General features: G+C 43.8%; 1 protein-coding gene across 1 annotated transcript in view; it reads left to right on the top strand.

The window, feature by feature from the left end:
• The window catches only part of DENND2B (DENN domain containing 2B), a 77,549-nt gene that overhangs the window by 7,908 nt on the left and 44,657 nt on the right, over positions 1-24,984 (top strand). Inside the window, 3 exon segments of the mRNA XM_086612907.1 lie at positions 17,612-17,760; positions 20,425-20,640; positions 24,723-24,819. Coding sequence (XP_086469033.1) covers positions 17,612-17,760; positions 20,425-20,640; positions 24,723-24,819 — 462 coding nt within the window.

The following is a 24,984-nucleotide window of genomic DNA, read 5'->3' as shown; positions in this document are numbered from 1 at the left end:
CAGTGATCAAAATACAGCTTCTAAGCATGTAAGCTCTAGGACTAGAGTCATTGATTTTGAGGTTACTAGATGACCTCTTCATCTGATGCATATGCACACTAACTCTTTGTCTTTCTCCTGATGCCCTTACACTATTTCTTTCTTTAATGATGTCCCAGTTTTAGCTGGGACAGAGTTTTTTTTTTAATAGCCAGAAGAGCTCCCTGTTTTGGTTTCACTCAGAGGCTCACTCTGAGAAGAATGTTGATAGCAAGCTGATGTTTGTGGTTGGAAGTGAAACTCCAAGGACTTTTCAGTGTGCGGAGTACAGAAACACGGCAGGATAAGGGGGGGAGCATAGCTGGGACAAGGGGGACACGATTCCCCTTGTCATTTGTGTGGAACTTAAGACTGAGGGCCAAACTGGCCAATTAGTATTCCATATCATGCAGCGTCATGCCCAGTATAAAAGCGAGGGTCAGCCGGGAAGAGGGGCTTTTGCGCTTTTGCTCTTTTTGCACTTTTGCTCTTTTGCGCTTGCTGCGCTGTTGCTCTGCTGGTTTTTTTTCTTTCTCTCTCTCTCTCTTTCTCTCCCTCTCTGCCCCTCTCTATTTCGGGGCCTCGCGTTCGTCCGGGATTTGCAGTTTCCGGGACGAGACGGGCTTCGCATACGAGGGGTGGTGAGCACCTACATTGTATTAAATCATCTGTATTAAATCACTCTTATCTCAACCCACGGGTTTCACGTTTATCCTTTAATTCTCTCCCTCATTCCTGGGGGTGGGGGAGGGGGAGTGACCGGCTGTGTGTGGGGCGGTTCAACATAACCCACGACAGTCTTAATTGGCGCCCAACGTGGGGCACGAAGGGGTTGAGATAACGATGTGGCTGGCCGGAATGCTGTTTGTTATGCTTGCGTACATGTTACCGGACATTCATAATTTATTGTCTTATCTACCCTATATGATGTTAGGCGGAATGTTTATGCGGTTTTCTGGCTCTGGGTGTTGGACCGGCATGAAAAGTATGTTATCGGTAATTAAGGGTTTTGCTATACTGTACGGTGTAACTCTGATAAGATCATCGGTGCTGGGACCGGCTCAGTCTTTGTATTCGGCGGTGCAGAGGGGGATGGTGATGTGGAACTCGTTTATTAATTTTGAGCGTCACCTGGCGGATATCATCGCCAATTATACCGGTGACTTTTCATTCACAAAAGCTTACGTTGATTTTGATAATGCCGAACATCATTGGAATAATTTAACCGGTTTGATTGTCCTGCAAGGTCTCCTGAATATATGTTTAATTATCTATATATTCAAAATCAATCGGCCATTTAGGGGTGTATATCAATTTATTTCTCGGGTTATTGTGCTTGCCATCTCAACTCCCATGACAAGCACTATAGCTACTCAGACTACAACGGTATCAGTTGCCCCCGTAAGGAAAAGAAAATGTATACAAAAGTTAGACGACGAAGAAGAGGAATCAGGGCCATCACAACAACCAAATGAGGAAGAGCAACCAGGACCATCAAAGCAACCAGACAAAGAAGAACAACCGGGGCCATCACAACGATTGGAGGAAGAGAAACCAAGGAAATGTCTGCGAAAGTCAGAACGCAGAGGAGAGGATGATGATGATGATGAAGAGCGACCAGGGCCATCACGAGAAATGAAGCGGGAGCGTTCTGTTTCGCCCCAGAGGAAATCTCAATGGAGGAGGAGTGACATCATAGATGAGAGGATAACCACCAGATCTCTAAAAATGAGCGAGCTGCGAGATATTCGAAAAGATTATGGCCGCCTTAAAGGTGAGCCCATTGTCTCTTGGTTGCTCAGATGCTGGGACATGGGAGCCAATAGTCTGGAGTTAGATGGTAGTGAAGCTAGGCAGCTGGGAGCCCTTGCCATGGATGGAGGCATTGATAAAGCAATTGGAAGGCAGACACAAGTCCGCAGCCTCTGGAGACGACTCCTGGCAGCCATAAAGGAAAGGTACCCCTACAAGGACGAGGTGCCATGTAATGTAAGCAAGTGGACCAACATAGAAAAAGCTATTCAGTATCTGAGAGAACTGGCTGTGCGAGAGTTGATTTATCTTGACTCGAGAAGCGGACCAAGACTCGAAGATCCAGATGACGTCCGGTGCACACGACCAATGTGGCAGAAGATTATACGGAGTGCGCCAGCCGCATATTCCACCTCATTGGCAATAATGGACTTCGGGGACGATGAAGCACCACTATCCGTAGGTAATCTGGTCACCTACCTCCGACGATATGATGATGACACTTCTATACGAACCTGTGTTGCGGCTGTGGAAAAGCTGTCTGAAGAGGTCCGAGAATTAAGAGAAAAAGTAGACTTCCCACCACCCGAACGTTCTAGAATTTCAGCTGTCAGAACCAGGCGTTACCCTCCTCGAGAGAGACAAGAGAGACGGTACAGATCACGGGGTGAGCTATGGTTCTACCTCCGTGATCATGGAGAAGACATGAGAAGGTGGGATGGAAAACCCACCTCCGCTTTAGAGGCCAGGGTACGCCAGTTGGGAGGAAGAACCAACAGGAATAGAACTTTCTCCAATTCCTCCAGGACAGCTGTTGCCCCAGTCTACAGTGAGCAGTCCACTAGTCAAAATGGGAGGGCTGATCCTCCTAGCCATCCTGACTCCAATCCTGCTGATTCCTCTGATGAATATGATAACAGGCATTAGAGGGGCCCTGCCTCCAGCCAGGTGGAGGAGAGGGATAATCGAGTGTACTGGACTGTGTGGATTCGGTGGCCTGGCACATCATACCCTAGAAAGTATAAGGCTTTAGTGGATACTGGTGCCCAATGCACTTTGATACCATCGAACTTCAGAGGGGCAGAATCCATCTCTATTTCTGGAGTGACAGGGGGGTCTCAACAACTGACTGTGTTAGAGGCTGAAGTGAGCCTAACTGGACAGCAGTGGCAAAAACACCCTATTGTAACTGGCCCAGAAGCCCCGTGCATCCTTGGCATAGATTATCTTAAGAGAGGGTATTTCAAAGACCCAAAAGGGTATCGGTGGGCTTTTGGCATAGCTGCAGTAGAGACAGAAGAAGGCAGGCAGCTGTCTACTTTGCCTGGTCTCTCAACGGACCCTTCTGCTGTGGGGTTACTGAGGGTCGAAGAACAGCAGGTGCCAATTGCTAATACAACAGTGCACCGACGGCAATATCGTACCAACCGAGACTCTCTAATTCCTATCCATAAGTTGATTCGTCAACTGGAGAGTCAAGGAGTCATCACAAAGACCCGCTCCCCTTTTAACAGCCCTATATGGCCTGTGCGTAAGTCCAATGGCGAGTGGAGGCTGACGGTAGACTATCGTGGCTTGAATGAAGTTACACCACCATTGAGTGCTGCCGTGCCAGATATGCTGGAACTTCAGTATGAACTGGAGTCAAAGGCAGCCAGGTGGTACGCTACAATTGATATTGCTAATGCGTTTTTCTCAATTCCTTTGGCACCGGAATGCAGGCCACAGTTTGCTTTCACTTGGAGGGGCATCCAGTATACCTGGAATCGACTGCCCCAGGGGTGGAAACACAGCCCCACTATTTGCCATGGACTGATCCAGACCACACTGGAACAGGGTGATGCCCCAGAACATCTGCAATACATTGATGACATCATTGTATGGGGCAACACAGCAGAAGAAGTTTTTGAGAAAGGTGAAAAGATAATCCAAATCCTTCTGAAAGCAGGCTTTGCCATAAAACAGAGTAAAGTCAAGGGACCTGCCCAGGAGATTCAGTTTTTGGGAATAAAATGGCAAGATGGGCGTCGTCAGATTCCGATGGACGTGATTAATAAAATAACAGCTATGTCCCCACCAACCAACAAAAAGGAAGCACAAGCTTTCTTAGGCATTGTGGGTTTCTGGCGAATGCATATTCCCGACTACAGCCAGATTGTAAAACCCCTCTACCAAATAACCCGAAAGAGGAATAATTTTGAATGGGGCCCAGAGCAAAAACAAGCCTTTGAACAAATTAAACAAGAAATAGTCCATGCGGTAGCCCTGGGACCAGTCCGGACAGGACAAGATGTCAAAAACGTGCTCTACACCGCAGCCGGGGAGAATGGTCCCACCTGGAGTCTCTGGCAAAAAGCGCCAGGGGAGACGCGAGGTCGACCTCTTGGGTTTTGGAGTCGAGGATACAAAGGATCCGAAACCAACTATACTCCAACTGAAAAAGAGATATTGGCAGCATATGAAGGAGTCCGAGCTGCTTCTGAAGTGATTGGTACAGAAGCACAGTTGCTCCTGGCACCCCGATTGCCAGTGCTCGGCTGGATGTTCAAAGGGAGCGTCCCGTCTACACACCACGCAACTGATGCCACATGGAGCAAGTGGATCGCGCTGATCACACAAAGAGCTCGGATAGGAAACCTCAATCGCCCAGGAATTTTGGAAGTGATCACTAACTGGGCTGAAGGTAAAGACTTTGGAATGTCACCAGAGGAGGAGGAGGTGACACGTGCTGAGGAGGCTCCACCTTATAATGAACTATCAGACAATGAGAAGAAATACGCTCTGTTTACCGACGGGTCCTGTCGCCTTGTAGGAAAACATCGAAAATGGAAAGCTGCTGTATGGAGTCCTACTCGACAGGTCGCAGAAGCTACCGAAGGAGAAGGTGAATCAAGCCAGTTCGCAGAGGTGAAAGCCATCCAACTGGCTTTAGACATCGCTGAACGAGAAAAGTGGCCAATGCTCTATCTCTATACCGACTCTTGGATGGTAGCAAATGCCCTGTGGGGATGGCTACGGCAATGGAAGCAGAGCAGCTGGCAACGCAGAGGTAAACCCATCTGGGCTGCCCCGTTGTGGAAAGACATTGCTGCTCGAGTAGAGAAGCTGATTGTGAAAGTACGACATGTAGATGCCCATGTACCCAAGAGTCGGGCCACAGAAGAACATGAAAACAATCAACAGGTGGATCAGGCCGCCAAGATTAAAGTGGCTCAGGTGGATCTGGACTGGCAACATAAAGGTGAAAAATTTCTAGCTCGTTGGGCCCATGATGCCTCAGGCCATCAAGGAAGGGACGCCACATACAAATGGGCTCGTGATCGAGGGGTGGACCTAACTATGGACACCATTGCAGAGGTGATCCGTGAATGTGAAACGTGTGCTGCAATCAAGCAAGCCAAGCGGTTGAAACCTCTTTGGTATGGAGGGCGTTGGTCGAAATATCAATATGGAGAGGCTTGGCAAATTGACTATGTCACACTTCCACAAACTCGCAGTGGCAAGCGTTATGTGCTTACAATGGTGGAAGCGACCACTGGATGGCTGGAAACCTATGCTGTGCCCCATGCCACCGCCCGGAACACGATCTTGGGCCTTGAAAAGCAAGTCTTGTGGCGGCATGGCACCCCAGAAAGAATTGAGTCGGACAACGGGACTCATTTCCGTAACAATCTTATAGACACCTGGGCCAAAGAGCATGGCATCGAGTGGGTATATCACATCCCTTATCATGCACCAGCTTCTGGGAAGATTGAACGATATAATGGATTGCTAAAAACCACACTGAAAGCAATGGGTGGTGGAACCTTCAAACATTGGGATACGCATTTAGCAAAAGCCACCTGGTTAGTTAACACTAGAGGATCTGCCAATCGAGCTGGTCCTGCGCAATCAGAACTTCTACGTACTGTAGAAGGAGACAAAGTCCCTGTAGTGCACATGAGGAATATACTCGGGAAGACAGTTTGGGTTATTCCTGCCTCGGGTAAAGGTAAACCCATTCGTGGGATTGCTTTTGCTCAGGGACCTGGGTGTACTTGGTGGGTGATGCAGAAGGACGGGGAAGTCCGATGTGTACCTCAAGGGGATTTGATGTTGGGTGAAAATAGATGATAAAATGAATTGAATTGTGTGATATTAATTGCTGAATAACCCTGTCCCTGCATACCATCATCACTATGGTTGTCACATTGTACTAATGTCATTATATTAAGAATCATCCAGGTTAATGAAGAATGAACTTCGTCAGAATCAGAACTGATTCCAAACAACCAGCAACTTCTTCAAGATCAACATCTTCAACCTGCAGACAGCGGCCGGATACACCAACTACGAGCTCCAGGCGCCACATGCAACAAAGACTACATGTCATCCGTTCTACCGACTGAGCGAATTCCACGTCATCTTTCCTGCCCTGAGAGACTGCTGTAACAGATGAAGACACATTTTGGAGGGATGACCCATGGCTAAGGGAATAGTATATATGTAAGGTTTGAGCATGACATGCATGGTATGGAATAAGGGGTGGATACTGTCCCAGTTTTAGCTGGGACAGAGTTTTTTTTTTAATAGCCAGAAGAGCTCCCTGTTTTGGTTTCACTCAGAGGCTCACTCTGAGAAGAATGTTGATAGCAAGCTGATGTTTGTGGTTGGAAGTGAAACTCCAAGGACTTTTCAGTGTGCGGAGTACAGAAACACGGCAGGATAAGGGGGGGAGCATAGCTGGGACAAGGGGGACACGATTCCCCTTGTCATTTGTGTGGAACTTAAGACTGAGGGCCAAACTGGCCAATTAGTATTCCATATCATGCAGCGTCATGCCCAGTATAAAAGCGAGGGTCAGCCGGGAAGAGGGGCTTTTGCGCTTTTGCTCTTTTTGCACTTTTGCTCTTTTGCGCTTGCTGCGCTGTTGCTCTGCTGGTTTTTTTTCTTTCTCTCTCTCTCTCTTTCTCTCCCTCTCTGCCCCTCTCTATTTCGGGGCCTCGCGTTCGTCCGGGATTTGCAGTTTCCGGGACGAGACGGGCTTCGCATACGAGGGGTGGTGAGCACCTACATTGTATTAAATCATCTGTATTAAATCACTCTTATCTCAACCCACGGGTTTCACGTTTATCCTTTAATTCTCTCCCTCATTCCTGGGGGTGGGGGAGGGGGAGTGACCGGCTGTGTGTGGGGCGGTTCAACATAACCCACGACAAATGACCAGCACAATGATGAACTGCTATAGCTAGTTTATGTTATTTTGAGAGCTGACTTAAAAAAAAAAAAAAAAAAAAGAGTTTTAGGGTACATTACAAACAAAAATGATTGTGCTTTGAAATCCAGCGACATTATGAACCAGAAGCTTTGTTTAATTTTGTATTATTTTTGTACGCTTTAATAGATGAAATATCTGCATGTTAGGTTCAAGACGGATTATTGGATTGGAACATAATTATCCATTCTGCATTAATCAAGAACCAGTTGTATAAAGGGGTGCACTATTAATCAGAGCTGTATTCTATGTGCAAGGAACCATGTGGACTTCATTCATCTTCTGTACTAGCAATCACAGGAATGTGGCAGACATAGTAAACTTAACATTGTTTTGCTTCTTGTGGTTTTGAATGAGTCTTTAATCAGACCAAAATTGATGTGGCTTTATGAATCCAGTTGGGGGAACCATGCTTGGTTTTGTGTGAATTCAAGAAACTATCGTAGTATTAAGAGACGTCTGAGGTTGTTGCTTCTGCTGTGTTTGTGGACAACAGGATTTCCTGTCATACGTATCATAAATCTATGAAATCTATATGGTTTCAGTTTTCCAGTCTGTTCTCCTAAATGCAATTGAGATATTTGAATATTATTATTTAACTTTTGGTGTCTCTGAGGCATTTTTCACCTGACTTCTAGAAGAAAGCACTTGTTATCATCACCAAAAAAAGCTGAATGAGTAAAGCGAAGACAAGGTTAAGGGCACAATACTAAGTTTAACTCGAGAAAATCTAGTAAAATCATGTAAATTATAGTTTGTAAAAGAAATTGCATTCGCAATTCAGATATTAAATATGGTAGAAGAAATCTTGGACAAGGCAAACCTTCTTACTCTGTTTGTAACTGCTCAGAGTGCTGGACACAGTACCGCAGGTGGAGATTTCCTTTAAGAGGATGCTACATAGATGTGTAGGAGACCCGTTGCTCAGCTGGGCTGTGTGTGTTGCATTGTGGATTGAAAATGTTTAATTTGATGTCTTATGACTCCATTTGCCTTGTCCAAGCAAGAGCCACTTGCTCTTATAGCTGCATGACCCTCATTTAATTTTTTTTTTTCCCCCAAGAAGAATGAAAGTGATTAAAATGCTGAAGATCTGTGACTAACAAGGTTTCTTGCTTCTCTGTTGTTTTTGAAGTCATAGGTGGACTATTCAGCACGTAGCCCAGGTGTATGAGTATCAGAGTATTAGTATTCTAATGGATTTAGTCTCTTACTGGTGCAGGAAGAAGAGCAGTTTATAAGAATGGGTTTCTTGCAGCCACATATATTGATGCAGAGAGGTCTTGCTCCGGTAGGTTCCCGTTCTGAGTGACTGGCTCACATGCAAGACTGGTGCCTGCTCACTATATTGCAGTGGTCCAAAGCACTCTTAGAACTGTGTTAACTAACACGAAAGACAGTGCTAACGAAGTCACTTCTTTTAGAGTCCTCAGCTAGGATTAGGCTGTACTTTTCTTTGAGACAAGACTGGTTTGACTTTGTGGCTGGAGCTCTTTTGAGTGCTTACTGTGCTGGGTTGCAGTGGACAAACCTCTGTTCTGTCTGGCTTGACCATGTGCATTGGCATGTGCCCAGCAGTTTGGGGTGACATTAGCCCTTCATCTGCATCGGTTGACAGGCTTCCTACTAGGCCATTTTCCCAGTGCATAGATCTGCTGGAATCTCTCCAGGGCTGAAATAGATCTTTTAGTTTATTCTTCTCCATCAAATTCCTGTGAGGAGAAACGTGTCTGCTTCTGCCCTGGGGAAGTTTTGGTGTTTCACTGGCAGCACAGTCCCTAGGAACACAAAGTCTGGTGACACTAGCATATGCCAGGTATGTATAGCCAGGCCTGGTCTATGCCAGAAGTTAGGTGGCATGCCAAAGGCATGATAGGTATGAGTGCCAAAACTTGTTAGAGCTGCTTGGCGATGAGCCCCAGTGCTGTGTAGATCATTAGGCCATGTGTCTCTCCTTTAACCTCGCAGGTGGTATAGTCAGCAGCACGGGGTTCCTTAGTTCATTAAATGCAAGTATTTTTTCAACTGACATTTTAGGGCATACTGTGGAAGATGGAGTCTATCAAATAATCACTGGCTGAGGAAATACTCTTCTCAAGGAGACTCCAGCAGCTCAAATGTGAACCTGGGCAGATGAATTAGCTGTTAAAGAAGGACAGATAACCTGGGCAAGAGGAGGATAGTCAAAAGTGTATGGTTGAGGCAACTGGCACAAATTCCTGTGGAAAAAAAATCTTTCCTCCAGGCAATGCCACAGTTATGCAAAATTAAAAGTTGAAATGTTTTTATTTTAAAGCTGGGATTCAGCAGCTGAGTTCTGGTTCTAAGATAGCACAGGCCTTTGGATCTGGGGTTTTGATATTGTCTGTAGTGGCAGAGGCCAGCTCAAAAGCTCAATTCCATCTCGTCCTCACTTTTCCCCATCTCCGCATCGCAGTTTCTCTGTGATCCATTGAGGTGACTAGAGTCAGTCACTCATTTTTGATGGAGATACAGACTTCTTCCCACCTCAGAAATAAATGTTCAGCGGCAGAGCTTGGGTTCAGGCCCATCTCTGGCTGTATTTGTGTTTGTCAAGAAGTAATTGACAAAGCCAGTCAGAATGCTTTTCTGGAGTCTGTGAAGCTCTCAGTCAGCAGAGTCAGATTGTTTCAGATCGGCTTTAGATAAAAGGTGATGGTTAAATTGTGTGGAGAATCTGTCTGGAGGGGGAAAGGTGAGAAAAGACCAACAGTAGGTCTGAAGCTGTTGAAGGAGAAGCAGCTGTTGACAGCTACTGTGTCTGCTTTGACAGCTAGAGCTGAAGCAGTCAAAAAGTAAAGCAATGCCCCAGAAACATTACTGTGGGATCTCTAAAACCAGGATGAATTTCTGAATGAAGCCTTGCTGGTGGACTCCTATTGCAAGTGTTCTGCAATCCATGGTTCCAGGGGCAGCTGGCTCTCCTGGGGAGGGTTTTTTATGCACCCTTCTGCTCACTGACCTGTTCAGTGTCACGTTTAGGAGATTTTGAGCCCTTGCAATAGCTGGATACTTCTCTTGACAAACATTTTTTGCATCTTCAAAGGAGTTAGACTGATGATAGCAACTTAATCACTGTACTTCTGGAGGTATATAATTGAACTTTGTTATGGTTGACACCTAAGATGGCTGAAAAGTGAAACAGTGTAGTTACACATAATTGTTTAGCTGTTTTTCTCTGTCGAGTATCTCTCTTCAGTTTGGGGAGAATCAGCTTCTTGTTTACTTCTGCACTATAACAGGACAACTAACTCCGGCTTTGCATGGGCCTTCTTCGCAATCAGAAAGCTGAGTGAAAACTAAATAATTATAAAGCTCCAAATCAGTCAGGTAGCTACCAGGCCTAGAAAAGTTCTTTTGTAATCACTGAGGAAGCAAAATGTCTTTCTTTTGGTATAGCTATCTGCTTGAAGTTGGTGAGGGTCAGGTGGTTGTTGTACTCGGGTAAGTACAGTCTTTTCCAGAGATTGAGAACAGACAAATCTGGGTCCCTGAGATATTTCCCAATACATCAGAACTCATAAGAGAGGAGATGGAGCAGTATGTCTCGAATTAGCATTATTAAGTGGGATGTCAGGGCAGCCTCACCCAGGTGGATGGCTGAGCAGTTAAAATAGGCAGGTGAGGACCTACAAGCGAGATTCTAGGCATGAAGGAAATGTCCGTGGCTTAACCTTCCCTGTGGATTCCTGAACAGTGTGTCACTCCCTTTATCCCTCCTGGTAAGGCATCTCATCTCTCCTAAACCGATTAGTTGTTTTGAATTCTGATGTAAATTGGACATAGTGCATGTCGTGTAACAAATGGGATGATTTAGCTGTTTTACTGAATCCTGCGCTCTCTGTGCCAAGAGCTGCAGAATGATGACTGAGGTCCAGTTGGAAGATGTTCCAGCTTGACATTGCTTTCAAATTAGAACATTTGCAAAGTCCTTCCAGTAAATGTGGAAAAAGGTTAGAAAGACAGCGAGCTGATCTTTCCAGTAAAATCCCATCATTATATGCCACATTATCACCCGTCATGCTTTCGTATCGCATTATCGTCTGCCATATTATCGTCTTGCATCAAAAGGATTGTACCAATTTGGGAGAAACTGGAATTGCTGGGCTGCTGTGAAGCTGAAGCAAACTTGGAGAGAATGCACCTCCATCACCTTGCTGTGCTAGTTGCTTCTCTGAAAAACATTTTGGGTTTTTAGTCAGACCCTTACCAGGAGGTCTCTGGATAGTTGTTAGTCAAAGAGCTAGGATTGATTGATACAAAATTATGGTGCAGGCAGTGATCAGGAAAACGTATGTTCCTGTCTTCTTCCACGCCCACAGTCTGCTTTTCACAGTCTGAAAAGCATATGATTTTTGGAAAGTGTAATAGTTGCAATTTTAATAATAGACGATATAGGCTAATGGCAGCCAGAACACATTACATCAAACAGTATCCATATGGGCCTGTCAAAGAAAGGCCAAATCCTCTTGCTGTCTGATCCTATTGATGATCAGCCCGCTGCTTTGTTGCTACATTGGAATACATGGATTTCAGTTATTTTTAATAATCATCTCATGCTTTATTTAGATCTCCATTTTTCTCTGTGGCATCTGTCTCACAGCAATACCATCCACTGCAACTTCTTCTGACAGTCTCTGTCAGAAGATAAACCAGCTGTTGCCTGATTTACTAGTCAATGTTGCAGGTTTGTAAAACAGAGAGTAAAATGATCATGAGGCTGCTCTCCAAAATCCTAGTTTAAATTCAGAGAGACTGTACTGAAGTCAGCAGGGTTAAATCTCTGTGAAATGCAAGCAGTTTAGGCGTGCTGGTGCTATACTGTGCTAACAGTTGCTCATCAGATGTTTTCATGCACATGAATTTGGATTGAGTGTTAAATGGATGATTTTGGGGGTTAAGTTTCTTGTTCATTTATCAGCCATGCTTATTCGTCACCATCTAATGCTTCATGTTTACAACTCCAAGCTGCAGAGATGGCAGGGAGCTGAAAGTACCTGCAGCGTTTCTTCTGCTTGTTGCAAGGCAAAGCAAAACTGGAAAAGTTTAGAAAGCACAGGCTGTTGCCTACAAACTCCATGGACCAGGGAAAGGCCAATCATATTTTAGACTTGTCACTCTGGACGTTGCAGATGCTTTACTACTTTTCTGAGAACTTGGTACTGAGCTGATGCACTGGGGGTAGGATTATAAGCAAGTAATAGTCTGTAACATAGTACTGTTTAGAAATAGTTTCCAAGGCAGCTATGATGTGTCTTAGCTGTAATTTGATATTGAAATAGTTCCTCTTTCTACAGATTCCTTGGGTAAATTCCTCAGCTGAGATGCAAAGTTGCAGCTTCTCTGATGTTGAAAGATCTCATCTATGTACTAAAGATCTAAGCTCAGATACTTTATGAGAATGTGGAGATTTTGTGGTTTTCATCCATTTGATCTGAACATGCTCATAAACATCCCATGGCTGAGTTTTCCTTCAGCACTGGCAGTGTGAATCTGCGTTTGTGTAATTTTATTAATAAAATGAATGAGTAATGCATACACAGAATATACCTGGATTCTCACCATTGAGCAGCCGTTTGGATTTAAATGCCCGGAGGCGCTGGGGAGCAGTAAGGCTGCACAGCACATGAATCCCGTGCTGTTCCCTCATGCAGTGCTTACACTCAGAAATTCATTCCCATTGCTTCCTCTTCAACAACAGCAAAAGGAGAATTCCCCAACCACGCTTCTCTGCTTACTTCTTCCTTGCCAAGTTGTATTTTATCTTAATCTTCTGTAAGAGCTTGTGTGCACTTTGTATGTGAGCTGGATGAATTGGGCTGTATCTAAACTGAACAGAGGTCATGGACAGAGGGCAAAAAGAGGTAGTTCAAGAACTTGTAGGTGCCATCAGTGGGATTATGTGTGGAAAGGAGTTGATGTTGCTCCTTATGTCTGTTGTTACAGAAACACTGCAAAAGGTTCAGGGGGTAGGTGCCACAAGTATCAGAGGTTCTTGCAGACTGCTCACTTGGGTATTTCTGCTCATCTGTTATTCAGTCCTGATTCTGCCTATCTGGGCCTCTTTTCCTGCCCATTTATTGCCACTATTTCCAACTTCTTGCCTCTGGGGTACGTGATGCTTTTTCCCTGGGATGGCAGCTGAAGCTTTCATCTCCCAGTCCATGATAATGTAAAATACATGAATTGTGCTGCGTTTTGTGCACATGCTGTAGTATGTAGGATATGCACACTTTGTCATTTGTGAGGTGCTAACTTGGCTGTGCAGTTCAGGGGCCTGGGCTTTCCACGTAGCCAGCAGGGAAGGCGGTAGGATCCTATCTTGCACACTCAGCATCACCCTCTGGAGACCGTATCTCCTCTGTGAGCATTGGCTTCTAATTTAGGCACCCAAGTTAACACAAGTTGATGAGTCTTTTCCCTCGCTGTATACCTGCTGTTCGATTCTTCTTGCTTCCTGGCAGTGGGAAAAGCAGGAGTTATAATCAGCACTCAGTGAATCACTTCATTCCTCTGATAATTAATTCTCCCATCTAGAAAGAAATTATACATTTCCCTGCTTTCTGCCATTTATAGAGAAGTGCCTGCCTGCACTTTTTTTCCCCCCTCAGCCCTACTTCTCACTCCTTTCTCAGCATGAGACAGGCTTGCTGAGTCTGCCTCTGCTTCCCATTTGCCACGTGTGAGAGGCTGAGCAGAGGAACATTGTGTGCCGCCTCAGGACTCGGTGGGGCTGACTTGCAAAGCATCGTGGAGAGAGGAATTGCAACTAAAGATCGCTGGTTATTTTATCTTTTTTTTTTTTTTTTCCCTATGGACCAGTCATTAAATTGTCTGTGAGTTCTCCTGAAGATAAATGTCGTGTAGATAAATGTCCTCTGTTAACTCAGCAGTTTGGTATATAGAATGCAAGAGAATGGGAAATGTGAAAAAAAACCCTCACATTTGTGAAGGGAACTGATCTGAAAGCAGGGATAGTGATTAGAGACAGTATTTGCCAAAGACTTGCTATTTCATGTGACCATATGCATTCTGGAGGTCTGATTCAGCTTCCTTTGAAGTCAGTGATAGTCTGCTGTTGTCTTCTGTGGCAGTTGGATCAGCCTCATCAAGACGAGCCTGGCCTCTATCCGGCATAATGTTTCTCCTTTTGGCTTCCAATAGAGACATCCATATGGAAGGAACAAGGATGTTTCCTTGCTCTTTCATTGTAAATGTGTTTTCCTTTTGCAGCAAATCCAAATGAATGAAAAAGCACTGCAGCTTGCAGATTGTGAACGTTCCTTGCCTGGGTCTTGGAGCTAGAGAATTGTTGGTGTTGAAGAGAAACGCAGAGATCAAAGCTGCAAACCTCTGAGCCAGCCCAGCTATACAGAAGCTTTCCTCATTTTTGTGCTGCAGCAGCAGTAGCAGCTGCCAACGCAGCCCTTCTCCAGAGCCTCCTTCCGGTGTGCGACCTACATCTGCTGGCAGCCATCAGTTCCCAGGTCTTTCTCCCATGGAAGGAAGTCAGTGCAGAGTGGTAGGGTTAATGCTGCTTTAAGGCAGTTCAGGATACCCTCACACATCGTTTTAGCTTGCTTGCCATCTTGGTTTTCTTGTCACTTGCCCTTCCTGCTCTTGGCACGAAGAAACCTGTCTGTCTGGGCTGCCTCGTGCTCTTTTTGCATATCTGGCCTTTTGGTCTCATCGCCCAGGGAGAGCATATATACTAAAAAATGGTGGTTGTCTAAGGTTTGAAAATTACTGAACACCTAGACGAATAAATGACCTCTTTTAGTTCACTGGGTTCAAATGCCAAATCAGCAAAACCAGGTTGTTTCAGATTGATCAAACTATTTCATTATCAGAGATTTTAAGTGAGGCATATTTGGTCTCGAGGCATCATTTCTAAATGAAAATAAACCCCTGAAATAATTTGATTCTAAAGCAAATGAGAAAAACAAAAGAAACAGGTGTTCTAGAACAGCAAGCCAGTCATTTGAAGAAACTCTCGCAGTTCTAGGGAAAGGGTTAAAATCCATGTGGCGTCTCTACTGACCTCCACAGTACACTGAAGAGGAATTTGGCCCGAGCTTTCTTTTGGTAGAGAATCTGAGTCAGAAAAGCAGCCTCTGCTCATAGTTCCTTGCTCCTCCCTCTTCTCTCATCCAAGACTTCTCTGGGCCTGTTTCTATACTTAATATTTTAGGTCAACATTAGTAATGTTGCATTTAACTGAGTTCGAGCAATTCTGTTTTACACTGTGTCTTGGAAAGAGAATCACCCTAAAACTTTCAAATGCTTTACGTTTTGAAAAAGGTTTCTTTTCAACTGATGGGCTTGTTTCTTCTCGAGAGTTTGGATGCTATGCAGACTAATGTAATAACATTTGTTTTCACAAGGAAGCATATGTTTAAGCACTGTCTAATGTAGTTGGGTATTTTGAAATCTGTTAATCCATTCCAAAATGCTTGCTTGACCTATACTTGGGCTTACAGGAAATTTTATTATGCTAGTACAGTCCAATTAGCTGTGAGTAAGTAACAGCATTTTGTGAAGTCGATTATTTATTGTTGTTGTGGTTATCGTATCTAGAACTCTAGAGTTTACAAGTAACAGAAATAGTTAGCCACAATAAATAGCAACATCTATTTATTTTTCTTCCTGCAGAAGGAATCGATCAACTTCATAGTCCTCCCAGAACATTTGTAGCTTTAATTTTTTGTAGGAATATTTGTTTCTTAAGATTTATCCTGTTCCTTACGTTAATCAAAAGATCTTTCTCCTAAGTACCCTGTGCACCTGAAGGTGTTCTTTCCATGTGGCGTGTGGGCAGCCTCTAGAATCAGATTCCTTCTAGATTAAATAGTAAGCTGTGATTGCGAATTCAAACATTTTTCAAGAGCAGCAGTTATTCAGGCTTCTAGTTAAAACAAAGCTAAAACGGTCCCTCTTGTGCTTATATTTCACTAGCGATCTTAGTATGATGCACTATCAAAGCAAAATGGAGTTTTCACTTGTATTGCAAATATGTGAACTTGCTAAGCAAAAGCTCTTATCGCTATAATTGATGAAGCAAGCAGTCTCACACTTCCAGGCTTAACAATAAAGTAGAAAGCACAAACTTCTTTTGTTTTCTTTTGTACAATGAGAAACTGTAATATTCTATCTAGAACAAAAACCCTGGTAGTCAAACAAACTGGATATTAATCCAGGCCTTGCTCTGATTGAAAATACCTGTGCCTCAACTGTCATCTCTGTAAAAGTGGTGACTATTTTCTGTAACAGTGTGAATAATAAACCATGCTACAGCTTTCTGTCCTCAGTTCTTAATTGATGCAGTATGTAGTAAAATCTGAATTTCTTATAGTTAATAGCTCGTATTGTCATATATATAGTACTAAAACCATGAGTTTTAGGGTCATCTTTAGATATAAACCCAAAAGCAAGTTGGTTCAAAAGCTTTGAACTTCCTGCATGTTTCAGGTTTCTGCAAATTCAAGTTGTGAATTTGAGTAGATCGCTTTTTGGGGGGATGATTTTCTGTGTAATATGGAAAACAGGAGGGACCCTGTGCTCAAAAAACCTGAAGACCTACACCAATTGCTGATTATGAACTGTTTGAAGAAATGGACATAAAATGTTCATTTTACTGATGACATTCATTCATCTTCATGCTTCTTAGTTCGGTGAGAGGTTTAGTGAGTTCAGAAGTTTTGAGAAGACGGTGGGTTATTCAACTGGTCCTTAGGCTGCTGAAGGGTATTGTGTCTCACTTAAATCTGGACTACAAATTTTGGTTCTGGTTTTCAAATGCTAAAAATTCAAAGATTGCAGTCTACTTTTGATTTCTTTTTCATTTATGTCATATTTAGTGATTAACTGTTAAAGCCTCTATGTATTATTGGCAGGATGAGTTTCCTTCTGGGAGAAATTAATTTTACATACATTGAAATGAATAGCTGTTTAATTAGAACGCACGACGTATTTTAAAGAACACTTTGAGGATGCGGTATGTTTGGGGCAGAAACTCTTCCTTTATCTTTTACATTTTCTAATCTTCTCTCTTGGTGCTGCTGAGCTGAAGTGTTTATCCTTTCTTTGCCTTCTCCAAGGGGAAGAGAAAAATGAAGGTAGCATCAAATAGAAGTTGTCTTATTGTGTGTAAGGGTGGTATGTTGAGAACAGTTATTTATTGCTATTCATTTCACCCTGTGAGTGGCTGCTATAGGTTTATAAAATCTACTGATACACTTTAAAGTAGTTATGTGCTTTAGCTTTTATATATCAATAAATTTTCCACAGCTGTGGATGCTCAGAAGCACGTATTGTGAAATCTTTGCATTTTATTAAAAAAAAAAAAAAAAAAGCAGTAAAAAAAACCCCAAGAAACTTGTCGACCTCATAGCCAAGTTCTCCTCCAAATACTTCCAGCTGCAGCTAGAGGGATGAGTCATGCTGAAAGCTGAGGAGCTTTTCTAAAAGCCTTTCACTTGGTTCACATGATTTTTATTTTTTTTTTAACTTTACATTCCTGTCTGTTTTTCTTTTCTTGGGAAAAAAAAAAAAAAAACAAACGTGAAGGCGAGTCACCCAAGGAAAACCCGTACGAGGATGTGGAGCTGAAAGGCCGTCACGCGGGCCGAAAATCCCATCAGCTCTCCGAGAATTCCCTAGATTCTTTGCACAGGATGTGGACGCCGCAGGACAGGAAATACACATCACCTCCCCAGGTAACGGCGTGACAGCGCCCGTCTTTCTGTGCTTGAAGCTTATTTAAAACATTTGCAAGAAAAGCAATCATGGCATAGGAGGAAGAGCAGCTGTACCGAGTGAGAGAGGGTATCTGGGAAAAAAGTGCGACCGAATGCATAAATCGTTGCTGGGAATGCTCTTGGCAGCCGTAGCGCAGCTTCCCAGCGCTGCGCTGCAGAAGCTGGTGGCTCTTTGTGCTGGCTACGGCCTGGGGAGTTTAAGCAGAATCCTTCCGCCGGTTGTTTCCGAGCTGCATCTGGCCCTAAGCTGTTAGTGAATTGCCTCCGCGTTTGCTGCAGGGCACTTAGTGGGGACAGGAGGGACAAAGTCAGCTGCTTAATCTCGCCCCTGTGTTGTTACGTGAGGCCTCTTGTGACTTTGCTCGTGGGGAGCGCGGAGCGGGCAGGCGTTACTGTAAAACAGAGAAGGCTGAGTATGCCCCCCGAATAAATGAATGAATAATAAAATAATCAGAAAAACCTGAGTGTCTGCATTTAACAAGGCTGTATAAGTTGTGTTTAGAGCATAAAATAAAAGACCAGGCACTCTGCAGACTTTCCATTTTGCGGTGGATTTTCCAAAGCAGTCTGGTTTTTGTGAACGCTATGAAATGCCAGGTTGCTTTGTTGTTTATGGGGTCATTGTGTTCATAAGGAAGAATATAAATTTCATCACATACTTGATCTTGAGATTCAAAATGCCTTTTGAAGGAACTTTGTTTTGCACTGAATCAACAGAAAATTTGCAGTTGAACAAAAGGTTGCGACAATTTACATTTTTGTCTTGTAAAGAGACTTGGAACAAAACTGAATTTATTTTCTTTCACTTATTTTGTGTGCATGTGAGCACCACAGTCTAAGAGACAAAAGAAGTTTCACCAGGATTCTTAGAATACACCTAGCACATAATTTGTGAAACAGGAGTGTTTTCAGCAAAGCTAGTGAACAGGGAACAAGTGGAAAGTAGCAATCAGGCAGAGTAAGGAGAAACAGAAACTGCAGCCATGAAGATAACCTTGTAATGAGAAGCATTCTATTTGTAACAATTCTTTTTGACTGTGTGTGTGTTAACAGGAATTGTGTAGCACCTAGAGGATCCAACAGGGTGTACCATTAGGGTAGGAACCATGGAGGGCCATAGTAAGATATCGTGGGCTGTTCTGTCTTTTACATAGGGTGACTAAAGAGTATACAGATATAAACTATCTGCAACTATAAAGTTGCTTTCTGGTGTCTTTGCACCAGGGTCATCTTTATTCTGGTAGCTTCTTTTTGAAATGCTGCCGGGAGTTTCCTGCCAGCAGACAGTCCTGCCATAATTGCGCTGTTATTGTGCTGATATATAAAGTGAAGAGACACTAAGAGCAGGTCAACTATGGGCCTGGGTAATTCTCCAATGACCAGAAATAGAAAAGTCTCAATTTCCTGAAGAATGGCAGCTTTGGCAACGATTTATCACCCAGTTTTTCCAGCATAGCAACATAGCTGGATTAGCAACATGACTTTTCAGTCATGGATGATGATAAACAAGATGGAAGAGATCAAGAGGTCAGCAGGCTTTCAACAATCATCTCCAAAAAGAATTCATTTTGTTAAAGCATAGACTGCTGCAGATTTTCCTGGCATGCTAACCTGTGGTAAGCAGAGACCTCAGAAACACTGGCTTGTGGTCATTTTGAATCCCACTGTGTCGTCTTTCCCATTCGTTACTTTCAGTTTTTGAAGTCATCAGATACAAAAAAGCATGTTTTATTGATGACATTGTATTTGTGATGCAAACCCCACACGTGCAGAAACACCTATGCTTAATCCCAGATAGTATGGTGCTGTAATAGGTAAGCCCTCCTAGTAGAACAAATGGGACAATTACTACTGCAGGTTTACAGCTTGTAAGAACTGCTAATAGAATATTGACGAATGCCAATTGACAGCTGTTTGACATAATAGTACTTTTTTCTAGACACGCTGGTTAAGCTTCTGGCCGTGTTTGTGATTGGGAGGAGAAGGCAGAGACCTGGCCTTGCCAGCCTGCCGATTAACCTTCCTGAGAGCTGGGCAATGCTACTTGAAAGACTGCTCCAAAAGAGCCCCAGTTGTTTAAGGATAGCTGTTACTTGGTACTTAATCCTGTCCTGAGATTTTCCCTTCCTCCTGCAATGAAAACAGTTTTGTGTTTTAAAGGGAATTCTTTGAGAATGCAAGACAATGCTGTACCTGTGCCTCTGCAGATTGCCAGATCTTAAAACATCTTAACACCATGGAAATACAGCCAAGTTTGCTTTTCTACTTTCTTTCTCTAGGATAAAATAGCAACTTCAATTAATTGCTCTTGATTTTCACTACTGTAAGTGAAAGAGATGAATCAGGCCCATTGGGTCCGTGTTCTGATGTCAACCAAGCCTTTAAGTTAGGTTTGAAGGCTCAGAGAGTTCATGTGATGTGGGTGCATGGAAATGCACCAAAGCCTAAAGTACTATTGTTTTCTTTGAACTTTGAAGTCGTAGATATTGACCCCTGTCTCTCTGTTTTGAGCTTAAACTCTCTCTTTGCTCATATCCAGCAGAGCAGTGGCTCACCGGGCGTGATGGCCTTGTGCAGCCACCACTCATTCACAAAGAGCTCAAGCTGTTCTTGTTCTTGCAGCTACCTTCGAAGCCCAGCAGCCAGTCTCTGCGTATTGGGAACTGGTCAGAAAGGAAGAGCCACCGCTTGCCACGGCTGCCCAAGCGGCACAGCCACGATGACATGCTGCTGCTGGCTCAGCTTGGCATTCCCTCCTCCCCTTCCAGCCTCAATGAGGACAGCCTGAGTACCACAAGTGAGCTGCTGTCTACACGGCGGGCCAGGAGGATCCCAAAGGTACTGGCAGGGTGATCAGGCTTATGCTGAGGATAGGTCACCTGTCTGCAAAAGCTTGCAAATTTCTATCCAGCCTTTAACCATCACCGAAAGATCTTTCTGTATCCTAAAGGAAAATTGAGATCAAAACAGAAACAGTAACTCTCAGGAGCCAAGACGTAATCTGTTTTTAAAAACAGCCATACTGTGGAAATCCTTTCCCTAGAAGTGGGTAACTGCTTTGGTCCAAGAGTAGCAAACATCTGATTGCCATCTTTGCACGGAGTTGATTTTAAGCCAGTTCTGTTTTCCACACTTTTATTTAAGCACTCTGGGCCAGAGCATTTTTGTGTACCTAACTTTATGATTTTGAATGAGTGACGGTCAAGTAATTACGATTTATAACATGCAGCAGCATATGAAATGTATTTTTCCTATCCTTTGTTTACTCGTCTCAGAAAAATAGCTATTATTGGCCTAGTATGTTTCCCTTCATTTACTCACAATATACCCCATCCTGATAACCCTGTTTTCTTGATGGATTTGAAGTAAAAATTAATTTTCCATTTTTCAAGGAGTTTTCCAATTCAAAATGGGATGTGAAAAAAACTCAAGCAACCAACCAACAACAAAAAAAACCCCAACAAACCTTTCCTAGTACAATAGCAACAGAAGGGGGGACAACTGCCAATATATTTATTTTTGGCTTGTGAACAAAGTTGATTTTTAATGTATATTCAGCTCTCTCCTGTTCTTATTAGAGAACATAATTTAAAGTACATGGTTGTAAATACTGTGAGTAGAGGCAGATTTTTATGTTCCTGTCAATTAGTCTGAAATTCTTTCTAAGCAGGAAACAAGCAAAAAGGAGGAAATTAATCCTACGTCCTTAATATATTTTTACTTTCTTGAAATATACAATTTTACTGCACAAATGAGCATACATCTGTGAAGGAAGTTATAGAGTAACTTACAGAATAGCTTGCTACTTGGTTTTGAGTAAGACTTGGAAAGTTTGGCTGTTAGATTTGTACCCAACTTTTTTTTTTTATTTAAGGGACAGACATTCTCCTTACATGAAATTATGTTTTCAGTGATGAGTGTTCATAGTTTTATCATAAATCTTGTGATAATTTTTATTTTTGACCACTCTAGCTCCTAGAATGACGTATTACTGGAGAATCTCAGGTTTTTATTGAGAAAATGTTAAGTTATTAGAGGGAAAAACTCAAACCTGACAAACTCTTGTTCTGTAACACCCCCAGTGATGCTTTGTGAAGCAATATCCAAACGCTTTGGACATCTGGGCTTTCCTCACCGCAGTGCAGGTATTTTACCCCCAGTGAAGTAGCTCGAGCAGACAAAGTGCCAAGCAGCACAGCGAGGGGGATGAAAAACCCCAGTAAGGTCTCTCACTCCTGGCTCCTGATGCCTTCCTTGTTCAGTGCTGACGTGCAGGAGTTTCTAGGCCAGCGCACGCCCTGGAGCTGGGCAGGATTTCATCCTGCTGGCTCTGCTGTGGTGCTGTGCAGGTTCGCAGCAGGCAGAGCCAGGCACACGGCTGCAAGCGGAGAAGATCCAGATGAGCCTTGCTGGTAGGTTGCTCATGGCTCAGTCAGCATGTGGAGGCAAAATCCCTAATACTGCTTCAAGAGGAAGAACGAGAGAGGATTTTAACACTTCAAACTGTCCGTTCTGGGCCAGACTCTCCTCCTCTGTTCGAGGGGTTGCCTGAGTTTTTGTTCCAGTCTGTGCCCTGTTAATGACTTTCTCCTGTGTCTACAGTGAATTAGTTTCTCTCACTGAGTTTCTTTCTCTCTGCAAGCTGAGGTAAAACAGCTTTTGTGAATTTTATTATAGTTCTAGGAGTAAAGCTGCTATGGGATGAAATATACTATTCCTGACTCATAAATCACTATGAAGAGTAATTGCTACATATTTATGACTCTCCAGAAGTTATCATACTCTGTTTAATTACAAATTCTTAGTAATCCCAACTTCTTGTTGAAGGCATTAAACAGGAGCTATCTCATTAATATTTTCTATGATCTCTGATTTTTTTGGATAGACAGTTATTATCAGCATTAGGCCTACTGAGGGAAGTCATAAAGGTGATTACCAGGAGTTAAAATTCTGACCAGTGCTGGTTAAAGCCAGCTAAAGCCAGCACTAGTAGCTAACTTCAAAATACTTTTGTAGATAAGGATAAGATTGTACTTACCTGAAGTAAGATAAATACAGCATGGAAGGAGTTGGAAGGCGAAGGGAGGAGAAGTCCATATGGGCCAGATCCTCAGCTGATAATGATACAGCTTCAAAGAAGGTGATCACTCTGCACCTAAAAAGGCTTTAAAAACTTAGGGCAGTTTCCTTTTGTGCTTATTTGAACGCACTAAAATATCAGTTCAAAGAGGTGCTAACACACATGCTACTCATATTCAAAATAAGAATATGATCTTAAGGTCTATGAGAGTTTGGCAAAGTTGGATATGGCTAATGGGTCACTGTTAGACAATGCAAGTGAAGAGAGAAGCAACAGCATAGAGAGAGAAGAATGAGGTGGTAGAGGACAACAGCTACCTTTGAATCCTCAGGTTTGTTGTGCTTTTATTGCAAATGTCTATGAGATTTTTGAAAACAGGATTTAGGTTTCTGAGTTATTTAGTTGTTTTTTAAAATATATCCATGTCGTGGTTTTAGGCTGATCCAGCAACTAAAACTCACACAGTCTCTCCTTCTCCAGTAAAGTAGAGAGGAGAGAAAAAAAAACAAAGGGACTGAGGGTTGAGACAAGAACAGAGGGAGCACCCACCAACCATGGTCCTGGGCAAAACAGACAGGGCTTTCTCAAAGCAAAAGAGTTTATTAATGATTACTTAGAAGGACAAAGGGAAACAAAAAACCGATTACTTGAGAGAGGACAGAAAGAAACAAAACCAGATCTTAAAACCGACACCTTCCCCCCCCCTTTCCTTTTCCTCCCGGCTCTACCTCCTCCCCCCAGCAGCACAGGGGGCAGGGACTGGGGGAGTGCAGGTCAGTTCGTTCCGTGCTGTTACTGCTGCTTCTTTCTTAAAGGAGAAGGAGTCCTTACACCCTTTTCCCCTGCTCCAATGGATCCCCTACCCACGAGGAAAAATCCACAAACTTCTCCAGCGTGAGTCCAGCCCACTGGAAACAATCCTTCCCCACAGATTGCTCCGGTGTGGGCTTTACCACAGTCTCGGGTACTTAGGGAGTTGTAGCCACTCGCTCCGGCGTGGGTCGTCACGCAGACTCCAGATGCCTCTCTGCCTTGTCGTGCACCCCAACACGACCATCCTCAGGCTCAGGCATCTTCTCCCCACGGGCTGCAAGTGGGTCTCTGCTCCACCGAGGCCGTCCTGGTTGCAGGGGGGCCGCCTGCCATCTCACCATCAGCCGCAGGGGAAACTTGGCTCCGGCACACCTCCTCCCGCTCCATCCTCACTGACCTGCTGTCGATGCGGCTGTTTTTCTCAGATCTCAGTCCTCTCCAGGTGAACTCAGCCCAGTGGGCACCCCGGGAGTGGGGTGCCCCCGAGCTCCCCAGCTGGCTCCGCCGCCGCCATTCTCCGTGGGCGGTGCCGGCCTGATGCAGGCAGCTGCCCGGCCGGGAGCCAAGGAGCGGGGGTAGTGCCCTCCTCCCTTCTCTGGTCGATCCTGGGCGAAGCACCTTTTCCGGTTCCTTTGTCCTGACTTAAATAGGGCAATTCGCAGAGGCGCCCTATTGGCTCAACCCGGAGGGGGATGGCAGTCTGATCTGGTGGCCAGAACTAAGCCTAACCCGGTTCCAAAACCGGGGAGGTCGCAGGGAGCAAAACCCCTCTCCTGCCACCAGAACCACCCCCCCCTCCACATCAAACCATGACAATCCATAAAGAAGTGAGATTCAAAATAAGTGATTCAAACAAATGGGATTCAAAATACGCAACATAAGAAATGCATGTTGAAATAGTAAAGGCTTTGAGGGGTTCAGCTGGCTTATCATCCATGATCAAATTCTTTGTTTGGATAGATTAATTAGAAGTCTCCTGGCAGAAAAGTGTTTGATCTTACTGATTCCTCATTTTCTTATTTTGCAGCTTGTCCAAAGAATCAATTCCATCTACAGCGCAAAAAGAGGAAAAAAGCGACTGAAGAAACTTTCTATGTCAAATATTGAGACAGCGTCACTACGAGGTATGACACAAGCGTCGTGGTTCAGTGAATCCATTTGAATGTTACAGATTAACAGAATGTTGAATTAACAGATTCCCTTCTTTCCTCCCCATCTACCCTGGGCTCTACTTTGTTTAGAAATTTCTTGTATGAACAATGGTAACTTTCTGTCTGCAAGAGGAGAAA

Source organism: Tauraco erythrolophus, chromosome 6, assembly GCF_009769465.1.
Source record: "Tauraco erythrolophus isolate bTauEry1 chromosome 6, bTauEry1.pri, whole genome shotgun sequence".
In the NCBI taxonomy this organism is placed as follows: Eukaryota; Metazoa; Chordata; class Aves; order Musophagiformes; family Musophagidae; genus Tauraco; species Tauraco erythrolophus.
Note: the sequence above shows the minus strand (reverse complement) of the source record. Positions and strands in the feature narration are given on the sequence as shown.